Consider the following 15,886-nt stretch of genomic DNA (forward strand, 5'->3'; position numbering starts at 1 on the left):
TACTAATATAGGAGCCAATCCTGAATTAGCAGTCTATTTACAGTCAGACCACTGAATTATTAAAAGAAGGATAACAATTAACAGAAAGCTAGAAAAAAGAATAAAGATGAGAAAAAGAGATGGTGTGTAGTTGAGCCAACTCAAGATTGACCTATTTAAATAAGTTATTGAGGGTGAAAATGGGATCCCAAAGGAAGAAAGTCTATGGACACAGACTATAGTAGTTTTACACAGAATTTTAACTGATGTTAGTTGTTATGAAAAGACTAGGAAAGCCCAAATCGGCTCAGTCAGCAAACGTTTGAAATCCCTGCCAAAGAGGCTGAGAGAGAGAACAGCCCACCAGAGCCCTGGAGTAGAACATGAACACATAGAATTAATCCAGTTTGGACTTGTGACCCAGGGCACAGCAGAGATGGAGAGGTGGCTGGATTGGATCCACGGCCGTGGAAGGAGACCCACTTGTGAGAACTCATGGCTCAGTTCTCAGGGAGATTTCAGGTGTTGAGGGAAATCTCCAACTTCATAATACTTTTAAAAGTGCCGTAGGAAGAACATCGACAGTCACAACCTTGTTGAGTTTTGTGAGTCACCCACGCACACAGTGAGCCTGTTGGTATGTGTTCCCCATATCACATCTATACCATCACACAATTGACTGAACTAGGTAGAAAACACAAAATTCTTTTGTACTGCTTGTTGTCTTGTGAGGCAGAGGCTATCTTTGTAAGGCACTCTTCCAAAACACGTCCAATTTACCCAGGATTCTTTGTGGGAAAATGACAGGCTTGTTGGAGGGGCAAGGCAACTGACTGACATCTCCAGAACTTCCTTCAGCCTGGCATTGCACTAGCGTGTTACAATCATCCACCTCATTGGATTCTCTGACCACAAGATTCTTGGAAAGCTTAAAACAGGAAGATGTTCACTCAGGGTTTGCATGGGATGGAAGAGATCGCACAGAGTCCCAGTCAAAGAGGGATTCTTTTGTGGGGAGTCGTCCAAGTGTGCCTCTTCATAGAGTGCATTGTGCTCCTTGCACAGCAGAAGCCCCAGCAGCTTTGCAGGCCTTTTGGAAGAGATCATAGCTTCCTAAAAGTGTGACCTCATCACGCACCCAGAAAAATCTGAGCAGATGAAGTGTTCATTGTCCAGGTGATGAGAGGTGTCAGCCTGACACTAGCATTATTTCCAAATTATCCCATCTCTCTTTTGTACGTGTTGGTTTTATTTTGTCTCCCTCCGTTAGATTTGTAAGCATCTCCAGCTTTAGCACAATCCTGATACATAGTAGGGACTTAACAAATGGCTTGTGGACTGACTGGTCAACTTGTGGAACTCGTCCATCAATTTATCTCTCTTGGAAAGACAACAGAAAATGGACAGTGTTGCACCCAGAATTCATCAGGACAAGGAGAGGGGGTTTGAATTGCTTTTAAGACATTGCAAAACTCCTTGGCCAATCCCCAAACTTTTCCCATAAACAACGGTCCATATTTTTATTACCAGTATTTTATAGGTCATCGAATGGCTATGAATTATGGGCACCACAGCCTCAGAAGAAATTAAAAATTAGTCGTACCCAGAGGCTGATGGAGGGGCAGGGTTTGACAAAGCTGCAGCACAGAAGCAGTGAAGGACTTGGAAGAAGAGGCAGAGAGGAAGAAATGTGGAAGAGAAGAAGGTAGGATGGCAGCCTAAGTACACGCTGCTGTCCAGAAACATTGAGGATGAGCCACAGCACAGCACATTGGGCTCATGCCTTGTGCTGCCAAATGCAGGGGAACCCAGGGGACAGAGGAAGGGACCATCGGTAGCAGCGAGTTCTCCTGTCCATTGGAATATCTCATGGCATTGACTCAGCATTAATTGAATTGTTAAGGTGAAATTCATCTTGGTTCTTACCTAGAAGGCAAGTCCCTTGAGGCCAAGGATCCTGTCCTTTCCCTGTTGGGCAACATATGCAGCTTTGCACTGTGGGGACTGAATAAGCACTTACTAGTTGAATGTAGTCACTGATTTTGTTTCAGTTCAGTTTTGTTTTGTTTTCAAATCAATACTCTTTCCCTTCCACCATCCCCTCTTTCCCATTAAGAAAGCAAGAACAACAAAATTTCTTGCAAACAAAACAAATTCCCACATTTGCCATGTCCAGAAACAGCATGCCTCATCTTGTCCTCCTGAGTCTTTCGCCTCTGTCGGGAGACAGGCAGCATGTCTTAACACAAGTCTTGTGACTGTGGCTGGTCAGAGTTCTGCAGTGTTTCAAAGGTGTTGTCATTGTATAAATTGTTCCCCTGGTCTGCTCACTTCACTTGGTGCCAGTTTATACACATCTTGTAAGGTTTCTCTGAAGCCGTCCCCTTCATCACTTCACACAGCACAATAGGACTCTGTTGCACACAACTTGTTCAGCCATGCCCCAGTCAATGGGCTGCTGCTCTGAAATATATTCTCTTTTTAAAATGTCTTTGGGAATATGGCCCAGGGGTGGTTGTCCTTCGTGATCAAAGAAGACCCAAATGGCATTGCTGAGTTGGGGTCAAGAGAACCAGCACAGGCTTAGAAAGTGCCACCACTGAACAATGAACGTTTGGCATGGAGGTGGCCCCAGAGTCACACATCTTACATTCCCTTTGAGCTGCTGTAATCCTGCTTTGCTCATAGAGCACAGCGCCTTCTTTGATGAGGGTGGGCCATGCAGGGCAGGCCTGTGCCAGTGTCTCCCATGTCACGCAAGTGATTCCAGAGCTCTGCAGAGAGACCTTGAGAGTGTCCTTGTCTCACTTCTGACCATGTGAGGCTTGCCTTGTGTGACTTCTCTATAGAATAGTCTTTCAGGCAAATGCTCGCTTGGCATTTGAACAGTGTGGCCAGCCCATGGGAGTTGTGCTCTCTGCAGTGCAGTTTGAGAAAGGACCTCAGCATCCGGCACCTTTTCTTCTTCAGAACCTTCTTAAGACAAGTCAGATAGAAGCAATTCATCAAGGTTAGCTGCCAAGAGACTAAACAGACCCAGTCATATCTATCAATGGCTCAAAGGGTAGGCCCAGGTCTGGTGTGGGGGTCCTGTTGGGATGGCTTTCTAGAATGTAGCACAAATTTCTGAAGCCAGAATATTCATTAACTAGCTGGAGTGTGTTAAAATGATGGTAGCTTGTATTTCTATTGCCTCACATTTCACCAGCCCCTTTGTCTGTATCCTTTCAGCCTCACTGCAGCTCTGGTGTAGACAGTGCAAGTGGTGTTGTCTTCATTTTTCACATGGGGCACCTGGAGCCTGGAGATGTTAAGTAGCAGCCAGCATTGAGCTGACCTGTTCCTTCAGCCCGGGGCTTCGATTGCCCAGTGTAGGGTCTGTCTTTCTGTTACCCACTGCTCCTGCCCTGCCTTAGAGGAGGGGCACACTCACTAAACCTCCCTCCTAGTCTGTACCTGATGCCCTGGCTATTCCTGTATGCCAGAGATAATCTGCTGCAGTTTGGGCCCAAAACAGCTGATTGTGTTTTGACTTTTTCCAAAGCAAAGCATCTCTTGTCATTCTCCTATTTCGTCTTGTTAATGCCTTGTGCCAGGAAGCAAACATGTAATAAGGGTCCATTGCTGAGGGGCCCCTGAATTTCCCAACAAGCATTCATTCAGTGTGATGAAGAAGCCCAGCTGCTTGGCCAAGAAGCTTAAAAGGAAAAGTAGAAATTACTTTCTGATCACACCAGGAGTAAGTTAGTTGCTTATTGACATGAGATTCTTGGGTTTTGTCTCAATCAGTTCTTAGAAGCCAAAGGTGCCCTCATTTGGTGAAAGAGTCTGGCATGCCTCGGGATGAGGGGAACGCACTTGAATAGAGGAACAATCAGACCACAGCTGACCACTTTTTGCTTGTGGAAGAGATGTGCGGAAAAACCAAAGCTGCTTTTGTTTTCTTTGCAAAGGAGAAGGGCAGAAAATTAACTGGCCAGTAAGGAGTGGAGGGAAAGAGAGGACTGGGTTGTCTTGGTAAGCTGGATCACCAGATGAGCCAGGCCCGAGTGCCGAGGCACGCCTCTGAAGCAGAGGGAGGACCACGAATAGGAGGGAGAGGCTTATTAAGAGGCATCCCTGACATCCCGGAGGATTCCTGGAGGAAATGAGGTGTTGTCGCTCCCGTTCCATGTTACTCTGCTTGTCTTCCCTGAAGCCTGATGAGATTTGTTGAAAGATGTAAGAAGACTTGTGTTCGGCCCTCCTTTCTCCTTCTCAAAACATTTTATTATTTATCTTTAATGTTCTTTTCTTTTTAAATTGAGTTCCAAGCTCTTTTCTCCCCAAACCCCTGACAAGACATGCAGAATGAAATCACACGTGAAGAAGCCGTGCAGAACATGTTTGCACATTAGCCATATCACAAAAAGCACAAAATACATAGAAAGTGAGAACATTTTGCTTCTGTTTTACCCAGAGTTCATGAGTTCTCCCACTGGAGGAGGATAGCATTTTTGCCACAAGTCCTTTGTACTGCGCGGAGTAGCTTAGGCCTGCAATCTAAGGTGGCTTAGCCAGCTGACTGCAGACAGCCTGGAGAGATGGGTTGTTATGCTAAGGCAGAACAGTAAGCACAGTGGGCACAAATACCCCAGGCTCCTCCACCAGCAGTGCAGCACCCACTTCCACAAACACGTGCAGAACCAGAGCCTGGTCCCCTTCACACAGAGGCTGCCTGATGTGGCAGGGAGGAGGCCATGAACTGGCTGTGCGTGTTTGCATGCATTTGTCTAACATTTGGAGGTTTTATCCCTTACAATGACCTTGGGAAGTAGGCGCTGATTTTATCCCCATTTTACAGATGAGGAAAATGAGGGCGACAGAGGTTAAGTGATTTGTCTAGAGTCTCAGGTAATAAGTATCAGACTCTACATTTGAATTCAGGTCTTCATGAAGCACAGCTTTGCGCATACTGTTTCCCCAGTGAAGGCTGATCCCTACTCATTCCTGTGGCCCTTGTTTAGCAGCAGTGGATGTGGCCTTGGTGGGCCACCGCCCCATAGTCTTCCTGGGTGCTACAAAGGGCCTCGTGCCCATTGGCTTCTCCTTCCTGGGAGTTTCCAGTTGGGCACATGTTGTTGGCATCATCCACTCCCTGAGTGTGAGTGTACTTTTCATGAAAAGTACAAAATGTCAAGGTGCTTATTGGAAAAAACAGAACCAAAGCTGGCTTTCAGACAAAAGGAAAATGTCATCCAAGTCACTATTGTGTTTCCTGACACAGTATACTTACAGAAAACAGGTTGGGAGAGCCGCCAGTGCCTCCAGGGACTTGGGTGTCCTAGAATTTCAGAACCTCCCACCCTGGCTTCCAGTATTTTGGAGTCTGAGTGGGGTGGGGGCTGTGCTCTCACTGATCCGTGGCTGAAGGGACCATGTTCTTTCCTAGGGAGCTTATTCTCCTGATTCTTCCTGACCAAGCCTTTACTTCACTTTTTATCTCTTATCTCTTATCCTTGTGTAAAATCCTTTTCCTTTAAGGAGTTAGATTTGTAATCATTTTTGATAGTGGTCATTCTTGGATCTACTAATTTCTTAGCTTTAGTTAGTTTCTCAACTAAGGCCTTGGGCCAGCCCCTGGCTCTATCCCCATTGCCCTTTTAAAGGGTGGAGTGGACAACCCAGCTTGACCTTTTCCTGGATTCCCTCCCATTTTTGACGGTCAGAACATTGATTATTCAGGGTCCAGCTCATGGGTCTAGTTCCCCACTCCTCACCCCAATGCTTTCTCAGGGGAGCCCTTTGCTCTAGATGGCCGGCCCGGCCCATCTGTCACTTGTGTCTGGCTTTTTGTGCAGTGATGAAAATGGTGCTTAGGGTTGTTTTTCCTTGCGTTACTTGATCATTAGCTGGGGGTGGGGTGGTGCCCCCTATTCAGCAGCCATCTTGGCAGAAAATCCTGAAAGTACTTTCTTTAAAAATACATTTTTACATTTTGTTTTTGAACACCAGAAACTTCTCCCTAAACCCTTAGAACTACTCTCCCTTCTCCCCACAAAAAATGCATTCCCCTAAAACTATGTATCCTTGGCGATCCAGCCATGCTGGCGTCTTCTGCTTCTCATGTGGTCTCCTCCACCACTCTGACCCTCTTCCACACAAAGCCCTTCCCAGCCCCATCACCACAGTGCCTGGCCCATTGTAGGTGCTTAATAGATGTTTGCCAATTGATGATTTTTGTAGAAGGGCCTCCAGCTGAGGGCCCAATTGGATCAGATGGCCTCAGAGGCCCCTTCCAGCCCTCCAACTGCCTTCATGCCCCCACTTGCCACTATCGGGCCCCAAGCAGCCTTTTCTCCATTCCCTGGCACTCCCCAGAGCACAGCATCAAAGGAAGCACCCTGCCTTTGGGAGACCAGACACGTGCTCTTTCCTCCCAGACATTCTGGTGAAGAAGCATTCTCTCTGTTGTCCTGATTGTGTTAAGGTTTGGATTCTTCACATGTGAGACTGTTCCTACTTATCTCTAGGACTACATAGTTTGATGATTTTATTTTGCTTGGCATCTAGAAAAGGGATGAGGGTCATGAGGCAAATTTCCTATGGAAACAGAATCACAGACTCAAAGTATCTGAGCCCCCCAGGAATGCCCATGATGTAGTTCTGCTGAGGAGATGTCCAAGGAGAGGATGAGGAGATTGGAATCGTCTGGGTGACAGAGAAGGGCTAGCTTTAGGGAGCTCTAAAGTTAGTGATGTTGTGATTTGGGGAAGAGAAATTTGGAACAAATTCAAGAAGATGTGAATGGCAGCTAAGCTCCCAGTCCTTGATGCTATGCAGTGAACATAGCAGCAGGACCAAGGCTGGGGAGGATCAGAGAGTAGAACTTGGCAGTTGTTGGGACAAAGGAAAGGGGGGTCAGTGGCTTGTCAGGTGGAAAGGTTTAGGTCACTTCAGTCCATGCAGGTCATTGATGTCGAGCCACATGTCCAGCACCGGCCCGGCCACTGGCTGGCTCTGAGTGACCGACTTCCCCATAGGAGTCCCTCAGGAGTGGTGGGTGCCAAGCATTCCTTCCCTTGGTCCCCTTTTACCAGCATTTGTGTCTGTTTGTCTTTGATTTCTGCATCACCTTTATTTTATGAGGGAGGACCACATGGCGAGGGCTTACCCATGGCAGCAGCTGTCTCGGGGAGGAGATGTGCATGAGAGTGACCACAGAGGCACACACAAGACATGGCAACGTGTTGGATATGTTACTGCACAAATGGGAAGGAGAGGTCGAGGATGCCTTCCCCCCGAACAGGGAAGCTCGGGAGAAGGGATAGTCTTGGAGGGGAAGACAGGAGTGGGTTCTGGTGAGTCTGCAATTCCCATAGGACACTTGGGCTGAAGTGTCTAATGGGCATTGGGATGGGAGCCTGGAGGTCAGAACTGGATAGATGGCCTTGAGAGTTATTGATGAGATCAACAAGTGAGATAATGTAAAGGGAAGAGAGGCAGATGCAGGAAAGACCCTTGAGGGCCCCCCCCCCCCGTTTAGTAAGTGGGTCCTGGAGGAAGATAGAGTAAAAAAGACTGAAAAGGAGCCATCAGACAGGTACCAGAGAACTAGGAGTGATCAATATCACAGAAACCTGGGGAGGGGAGTAAGCTTTTATGTGATCCTCACACAACCTCAGAGGTAGCTGCTGTTATGATCCCCATTGGACTGATGAGGAAACTGAGGCAGACAGGGGAAGTGAGTTGCCCAGGGTCACCTAACTAGTAAGTGTCTGAGGCTGGATTTGAACCCAGGGCCCAGCCCTCTGTGCACCAGATCACCTAGCTGCCTCATTTCTAGGCAGTAGGGAAGCTGCCAGTTGCTAAGGAGGGAGGATCAGGAGGATAGAAGGGGCCATCTGCTGGAGAAGATTTGATGGGAGGGGGCACGTCGAGCAAACAGAAGGGTCACCTCACCGTGTGAGGAAGGGATGGTTCATGATGAGAGAAGAGAGGGCGCTTGGCCGCAAGGGGCCATTTCAGTACAAGGAGAGTCATGGAGAAGGGCCTGGAGAGAGCCTGGCTGAGCTTCAGAGCTGATTCACGGGGGACCCAGCTTGGGGGTGACTAGTGATTTTCTCCAGCTGTGTTCAGCCACATGTGAATGGGAAGTCAACAGGTTCTGGAAATAATTCAAGGTCAGTACATGGCATGATTCAAGACAGAATAAGGGAACAAGGGATGTTCAGGGATGGTGGCCTGGGAGTGACCTGTTGGGGAAGGGTGTGGAGGGGACAGTGAAGAACAGGGTTAGGAATCCAGAGGAAAGGGAGGGATGGCAGAGCAAGAGATCAGGATCAGATAAAGGAAGCCTACATTAGGGAGAGGATGGGGACGAGGGGAGGGCCTGGGGCTGGGGCTGGCTGGGAGAGGCTCACTTCCTAAGAAGGGAGATCTGGGTGGGGGGAGAGGAGGGGACAGGGAGGGTCCAAGCCCTGGTCTGGGGGTGCCCAGCAGGCCTCTTGTCTTGGGCCCCCTTCTCTTTTCTCCTCATATTCTAACACAGTGTCATGGAATTGAAGTTTCTGTGTGGATGCTTCTTTGCAAATGTGTTTAAGCCATCAATCGATAATTCAGCATCCACAGGCTCAGTAGGCCAGTAGCATAGTGGGGGGTGGGACAGAGATCAAGGAAGCCTCTTTACCTGCAAACGCCTTCCATTGGCCATTTTTCTTTTTTATTCTGAACCTACCGTAAAAAAGAAGCATTTCCATACAAACTCCAATGTGATCCCTGTTAGCCTTGCCCCATCAGGTTTACCATTTTTGTCTGGAATTTATTATCTACTTTTCAAAGCACAAGAGGGATGAAATAGATTTCCCATCTCCCTTACTATCCTCTTGTTGGGTTCTGCTGATATACATAAAGATGTTCTTTTTTGATATTTTAGGCTCATAATAAAAACATAAAATTTTTAAAATGCTTATACACAGAGTAGTATACAAAAGAATCTTTTGGTGGGGCATAGGGAGTGTGGGGAGATGAGGCCAGGCAGTGACCCTGGGCTAGGATTCTGAAGGGAGCCCTGGTTTCAAGAGGTGCAGGCGAGAAGAGGGTTTTTTTCTAAGCGCCAGGGGCAGCCTGCATGGCAGCAGGAGATATAGGCTTGTGACGAGGGCACAGAAAGTAGGCCAGTTTGGCTGGAATGCGCTGTGCAATAAAGGTGGGAAGCAAGGCAGCTGGGGGCTCAGTGGGCAGAACCCCCAGGCCTGGAGTCAGTTTGTAGCTCTGTGACCTTGGGCAAGCCTTTTAACTCTGCCTCAGTTTCCTCATCTGTATAGTAAGCCAGAGAAGGTTCCCAAAATAGGGTCACAGAGTCAGACACAACGGAAATGACTAAACAGCTGTAACAAAAGGGAGGAGAGGTAGACAGTGTGGCCATACTGTGAAAGGCTTTAATAAAAGCCAGTCAGGACTCTGTATTTTATCCCAGAGAGAAGGGGATCTACCAGAAGCTTTGAGTTTGGAGTTGCATGGTCAGGTGGGTGCTTTAGAAACATCCACTTGGTACACTCTGTGAAGGAGACATGGAGAAGAGCCCAGATGCCATGTTGTTGGCACCATGGTGGTCTCCAAGGGCACTGGCAACTCGGAGAAAGGATTGCCAGGATCCGCTTGGGTTCTGGAATCTGCCCAGCAAGAGCAGGCTCCCTTGACTTTTTTTGCTTTCAAAAGACCTGGAAAAATATGTATTGTGCTTTCCACCTGATCACAGCTGACGGTTATTGCCGAACCATTCAGAATCTGTTGCTTGAGAAAATCTCGATTCCATTTCCCTGGTGAAATGTCTTGAGTAGCAGTGAAAAAAGCAGTCATTCCCAATCTTTGCCCAGCTTCACTCTAAAAGGAGAAATCCAAGCCCGTGGTGCCATCTGAGGTCCATGGTGGCCAGTGCTGCCCTCCCATGGGGGGCTTTGTTTCTCATGTTCCCCCAGCCATAGATGTGGTACCGGCGCTGCAGAAGATGTATCTGTCTCTCTAAGAGATAAGTAATCAAACTTCAAATCAAATGCTTCTCCAGCATCTTCTGCTTTCTCTCTGAAATTAGTTGTATTAACTCCTTCCATGGTCACCTGTTTCCTCCTCTGCTTTCAGATGTATAAGACCTGGAATTCTCCAATCTGTAAGGCTGAACTTGCTGGGCTTTTACTGAGCCTTTACTGTGCAGGGCTATTCTGGTCACTAGGAGGACGAAGGTGAAAAACAGCCCAGGCTTTCGTTTGTTCCTGGTGAAGGAGGGGAAAATGAATTCCCAAATCCCAGGCCAGAGGAGCAACCTCTTCACCCTCTGGAACGTCAGTGAGGAAGGGTTCTTCCTTCTCCAGCTGCACCTTTTCTTGCCTAATCTCAGCCTTCAGAGGGTGAGGAGTAGGGAGATAGGGCCTTCCATCTTGTCATGCGCCCTACTCAAGCTCAGTCTCTAGCCTCCTTTGGGAAAAGTTCTCACACCTGCTCATACTCTTCCCTTCTCACTGATTCTGACCCTGTAGGCCGCCATCCTAATCCTGTCCCTCATCCCCCACCACCCAATTCCTTATTCCCATCACCCTCAACCCTTCCACCCCAAAGTCCTGCTCAGATGCCAGCCTTCCCTTCCTCTGTGTCCTCTGGAATGCTCCAGAGGCAGCAAACTTCCCTTCACCCTAAATCTTCTCCTCTCCTGCCCCTCCCATCTTGTCATTCTCACTGAAGCCAGGTCTTCATGGGTGAAACTGCAGCTCTTTGCAAGGGCTCAGGGCTGACTTCGGGGTCGACATAGGCAAGAAATGCATGAGGAATCATTTCAGTAAAATAATTAACTCAGTGTCGGATCATGAGGTTGGCCCGAGGGCAGGAGGCTTCAGAGCCTCCTTTCCTTTACCCCATCCTAGGGGTCAAGGACGGGCCCTCCCAAGTGAGGGGCGGGAGCTCCCTGCAAGTTGCCAGGAGATTCAACTTGAACCTTTCCTATCTCAGTCAGCCAAGAAATAGTGACTTCAGTGCTAGGGATGAGCTGAGTGGATGTGATGACCGACCACCTCTTCTCCAGGGACACGGGAGGGCATGTGGCCAGAGGCCTCTCCTCTCCTGCTCTGCTGGGGAACCTTCGGCTTCCTTTGGAGCGGTGCGGCCTGCCAGGGCATCAGTGACAATCCCTTCGCCGAGGACACTCGGACCTTCCTGGGAAAAGTTGCATTTTCTCTCCCTGGCTGCATCTTCCCTCTGACAGGCTGTTTCTCTCCTTCCTAGGTTGTTCAACCTGACTCTGAAGAAGCTTGTCATGCTGAAGGAAATGGACAAAGACCTGAACTCGGTGGTCATTGCGGTGAAACTGCAGGTGAGGACAGCGCGGAGAGCCCCGCCGCCCCGCCCCCCCCCCCAACCTCACCAGGAGCCCTGCTCAGGCCCCCTCACCACCTTGGCCCTGAGGGAGATGGCTGCCCCCCAACCCTCCTGGCTAGGATCTCTGGGTGGGGAGGAGAGCTCTTGAAAGCAGCTGGTCCCGGAGCACAGGCCCGCCACAGAGAGCTCTACCCCACGCCAGGTGCGTTGGCTTTGCTTCTTACAAAGGGCGTTCCCTGTGTCCTGTGAGTGTGGCAGCGAATGACCAGCAAGGTTAAATGAGAAACAAGCAGAGGGCAGGTTGTGCCAGGGTTGACGTGCACCTTTCCTATGGTGTTCTGAGGCTAGCCCAGCACAAGCTGGGGGCATGGTTTAGCTAGGTTTTAGTCCGGCCCTTGATTAGGCCTCTTCTCATGCTTCTGCTTCCAGCCAAAGCAGTGTCTGTGGGCTGAGTGGTAGCAGGTCTGGGTACATGCCAAGCTCAGGGAACGTCTCACCGGTGAGCCCTCAGGCCTGAGGGGAGGGGGGAAGTCATACTTGACTCTTTGAGACCCATTGGGAGTTTTCTTAGCAGAGATGCCGGAGGGGTTTGCCATTGTCTTCTCCAGCTCATTTGACAGTGAGGGAACTGAGGCGAGCAGGGTGAAGTGACTTGCCCAGGGTCACACAGCTAGGATGTGTCTGAGGCTGGATTTGAATTCACTTCTTCCTGACCCCAGGTGCAACACTCTGTCCACCTCGCCATCTAGCTGCCATGAACACAGTGACCAACCACAATTCCTGTCAGAGGACTCAGATAAGACATGGCCAGTGAGAAATGTTGTGTGACTTAACCAAGCATGCTTGTCACAGGGAATGTGTTTTTTGTGTGCTTTCTTGGTGGGGGAGGGCCGCAGGTAGAGAAGGGTGATCTATGTTTGGAAATAAAATTCAATTTTGGATTTTTGGGGGGTTTTTTTTGGGGGGGGGGAGGCAGGGCAGTTGGAGTTAAGTGACTTGCCCAAGGTCACATGGCTAGTTTTGTGTTAAGTGTCTGAAGTCAGATTTGAACTCTGACTTCTGAGGTTCTCCTGACTTCAGGGTCGGTGCCACCCCCTAAAATTTAGTTTTTAAAAATTAAAAAGATGGGGGCAGCTAGGTGGCGCAGAGAATAGAACACCAGCTCTGGAGTCAAGAGGACCTGAGTTCAAATTTGGCCTCAGACACTTAACACTGTGTGTTAAGTCACAAGCCATGTGACCTTGGACAAGTCACTTAACCCCAAATGCCCTGCCTTCCTCCCTCCAAAAAGAAAAAAAAAAAGATGAAATGACAGAGAAGAAAATATCAACTGCCCAGACCCACTGGATGGATGACATAAACTCTTAGAGTGAAAGACCCCTGGGGGGGAGGTGAGGGGCTCTCATCCTGGTCCAGTCTGGCCTTTGCTGCTGCCTTCCTCTGAGGCCTGGAGAATAAGTAGCATTGACTTCATACTTTGGTGTTTGCCAAGTGCTTGCTAGATGTATCCAGGTTCCAGCTCAGCCTGTGGCCCTCGGAGTTGGTGGAGAGAATGTTGAGTGGCCGGAAGGGGCAGAGCCAGCAACAGGGTGCTGCAGAAAGATGTTCTTCACGTCTTGTGAAAGAGCCTCCGGGGAGAACACAAAGCCCCTCTTCTGGCAGGGGAGGGGTGCTGGCTGCAGCGTGCCTCCCTGGAGACTGGAGGGAGAGCCCCCTTGGGTGAGGCCAGACTTGGCCTCCATTGAGAGCGCTTTAGCTAGCTCCAGCTGAGAAGACTCCTTCTTCTTGTGTGCTTTTGGCTATTTTTTAATCAGTAGAATTTCTCTGAGTGATGTGAGCCATCTGCTCAGATAAGGGGGTTTCCTCACTAAACGTCACAGGTGAGAGTGTAAAGCTCTTAGTGGACAGCAGGTAGAGTGAAAAATGTGATGCATGGACTGTGTGAGTCCTTCCTGGACATGGTCAGACCTCATGCCATCAAATCTTGATTTGGCTGTTCTGTAGAGGATGGTTCAGAAAGATAGAGCAGGTAGAGGTACCTGATGGAGCAAAAGAGATGGTCATGAGAGGGTTTGTGGAAATAGAGTAGAGAGGGCTTGGAAATGGGCGGGGGGGGGGGGGGTAAGGATGAGAAGGGGGTGGTGCTTCCAGAGGAAGGAAGGGCCTGGAGTGGTTGGCACATTACATTGGAGCTGTCCAGCAGAGACCCGGTCATGGAGATTGAACATGTAGCCTTGGGAGCCAGCTACATCGAAATGATATTTGAAACTACAACAAGATGACCAAGAAAGAGTTTTTAGAGTATGAAAAACTCCAGGATAGTGCCCTAGGGAGTGGGATAGAGGTGATGGTCCAGGGAAGGAAACTGAGGTTACGCTTGGTGTGTTTGACCAGAGCAGGGGCTGTGAAGAGGGCTGGGAGGAATTGGTGCTGTCTAGAAGTAGAATGGACCCTTCTGCCTCAGGGTTCCTCTCCATCCGAGGTCTTCAGGGAGCAACTGGTTCCTTTTTCAGCTATGAACTGGACTGGTCAGCAGCCAGGCTCTCAGCAGAGTGGTCCCTTGAGTTGCCCCAAGCCTGCGGTTCTCTTGACTCCAAGGGGCTCAGTGTCTCTACCCAGACCACTGTCAATGGGGGGCTCCCGGGCAGCCAGTGAATCCAGCTCTGGTATCTGAGGACCCTCTAGGAGAGGACCAGAAGAGGACGCGTGTGGGCTAGTGCCAGCTTGGAGAGAAGCAGGGCCGAGGCCAAGACCCTGCCCCCCCAGAGACAGGGCAGGAGGACGGAGGAGGCCCAGGAGCCCCCCTCCTCCTAGAGAGGTGGCAGAGGCAGGGGTTGGGCCCCGAACGCTCTGGCCCAGCCTCTCCCTCTGATCCGAAGGCAGAAAGACCTTGGCTTCCCCTCCCACCAGGCAGCGGGACTTGTGTTGTCTTCCCGTTAGAATGCAAGCTCCTTGGGGGCAGGGATTGTCTTTCTTTTTGTTTGTCTTTGTATCTCTACCCCCCCCCCCCCCCCTTAACCCAGAGCCTGACTCTCAGGGCTCTCTTCCCCTGCACCAGGAAGAATTGGGGGGGGGGGGGTGAAGCAGATCTGGCCTCCTGAGCTGGGTTTGGACGAGTGTGCTGGGGATGATGCCAGGCCCCCTGAGATGAATTGCAGAGGAGTTCCTAGGGAAGAGACCGTGGCCTCGCTGTGTGTGGTGATCAGCATTTGGCCCAGGCAGCACCGCGGCGGGACATTCACCTTGGCGGGAGAGTTGAAAGGGCTCTCTTTTTTGTGACACCCCAAGAATGAATGCTTCCAGACTCCACACATCTTTTCCTTCCACTTCAGAGCGCATGGGAAAGTGATGTGGAAGGGAGAGCTCCTGGTCTTTCTCCGTCCTTCTCACCGGCCACATGATCTTTTTCTGGAGTTCAGGCAGAGCTCCGGTTTGGGGCAATCATCCCTGAAGCTAAAAGTGCTGCTTTCCAGTGCAGGCAGTCTTGGTGCACTCTGCAAAAGCTCACTGCTGCTCTTCCCACCCCCAAATTCGACGACTTTTGCCACAGAAAAGCATCTCATTTGTTTCTTGATTAAATGTTTAACCTCATATGCAGAATTGTGCATTTTCCCAAACAGTAGTAATAATCATACTCTGAATTTGCTGGTGCCTCCTTTGTCCGGCCTCAGAACATCCCTGTGAGGTTTCCTCCTGGTACGCGGAGAAGGCACCCTGTGGAGAGCGCCTCCAGCCCAGGGCTCTCCCCCACTGCCGTTTCCGTTCACTTATTGTTGGTCCCAGGCCGTCTTCTCCCCTCTGTTCATGCAGCTCGAACAAGCAAGCCCATTTATTCAGCATGACTGCTGTGTCTAGCAGTCAAAAAGGTGCTGTCCCATTTTAGAGATGTGAACTCGGAGGTTTCCTAACTTCATCGGTGCTGGTTTAGAAGCAGCAGCAATAACAACGAATTCACTAGAACCCAGTGTACCAATGTCCTGTGACCACCTGGGAATGTGCTGTCATTCTTACTGGCACAAAAATACTGGCCGCAGCTCTTTCTGTAGCAGACAAACTGGAAGCCAAAGGAGTTCCTATGTCCTGCTGTTGTTTGGTGGTTCCAGCTCTCAGTGACCCCATTTAGGGTTTTCTTGGCAGAGATGCTGGAGGGGTTGGCCATTTCCTTCTCCAGCTCATTTTACAGATGTGGAAGCTGAGGCAAGCAGGGTGAAGTGACTTGCCAGGCTCACACAGCTAGTGAATGTCTGAGGAAGGATGCAAACTTGGGAACTGACTCCAAGCCCAACCCTCTAGTTGCTGCACCAGGAGAAGGAGGTGAGGAGAAAGGCTCCTTCCTCCTCTTCCTGGCCCAGCTATGGATGAGAGAAGGTGGGTCTGTTGTTGGGAAGGGTGGGCTGGGGTGCATCGGCTCTGGAGGAAACCTGGGGCCTTCCTTGCTTGGCCTTGCTGGGCAGAACAGAGGAGGAACTTTGCCCCATGGGAGAAGGAGATGCCTCTCATGTTCTCCACTCTGGGAGAGCAGCAGAAACTGGATGCCCATCAGTCGGGCCCAGTTTGGGCT

The 15,886-nt window shown here is 49.8% G+C and overlaps 1 protein-coding gene across 1 annotated transcript in view; it reads left to right on the forward strand.

The window, feature by feature from the left end:
* The window catches only part of PACS1 (phosphofurin acidic cluster sorting protein 1), a 92,795-nt gene that overhangs the window by 49,555 nt on the left and 27,354 nt on the right, over positions 1-15,886 (forward strand). The window contains exon 2 of the mRNA XM_069066390.1: positions 11,233-11,320. Coding sequence (XP_068922491.1) covers positions 11,233-11,320 — 88 coding nt within the window. The remainder of the gene's footprint in view (positions 1-11,232; positions 11,321-15,886) is intronic.

Source organism: Petaurus breviceps, unplaced genomic scaffold (genome assembly GCF_028583685.1).
Source record: "Petaurus breviceps papuanus isolate PSGF00001 unplaced genomic scaffold, PetGlider_PUasm1.0 90721, whole genome shotgun sequence".
Lineage (NCBI taxonomy): Eukaryota > Metazoa > Chordata > Mammalia > Diprotodontia > Petauridae > Petaurus > Petaurus breviceps.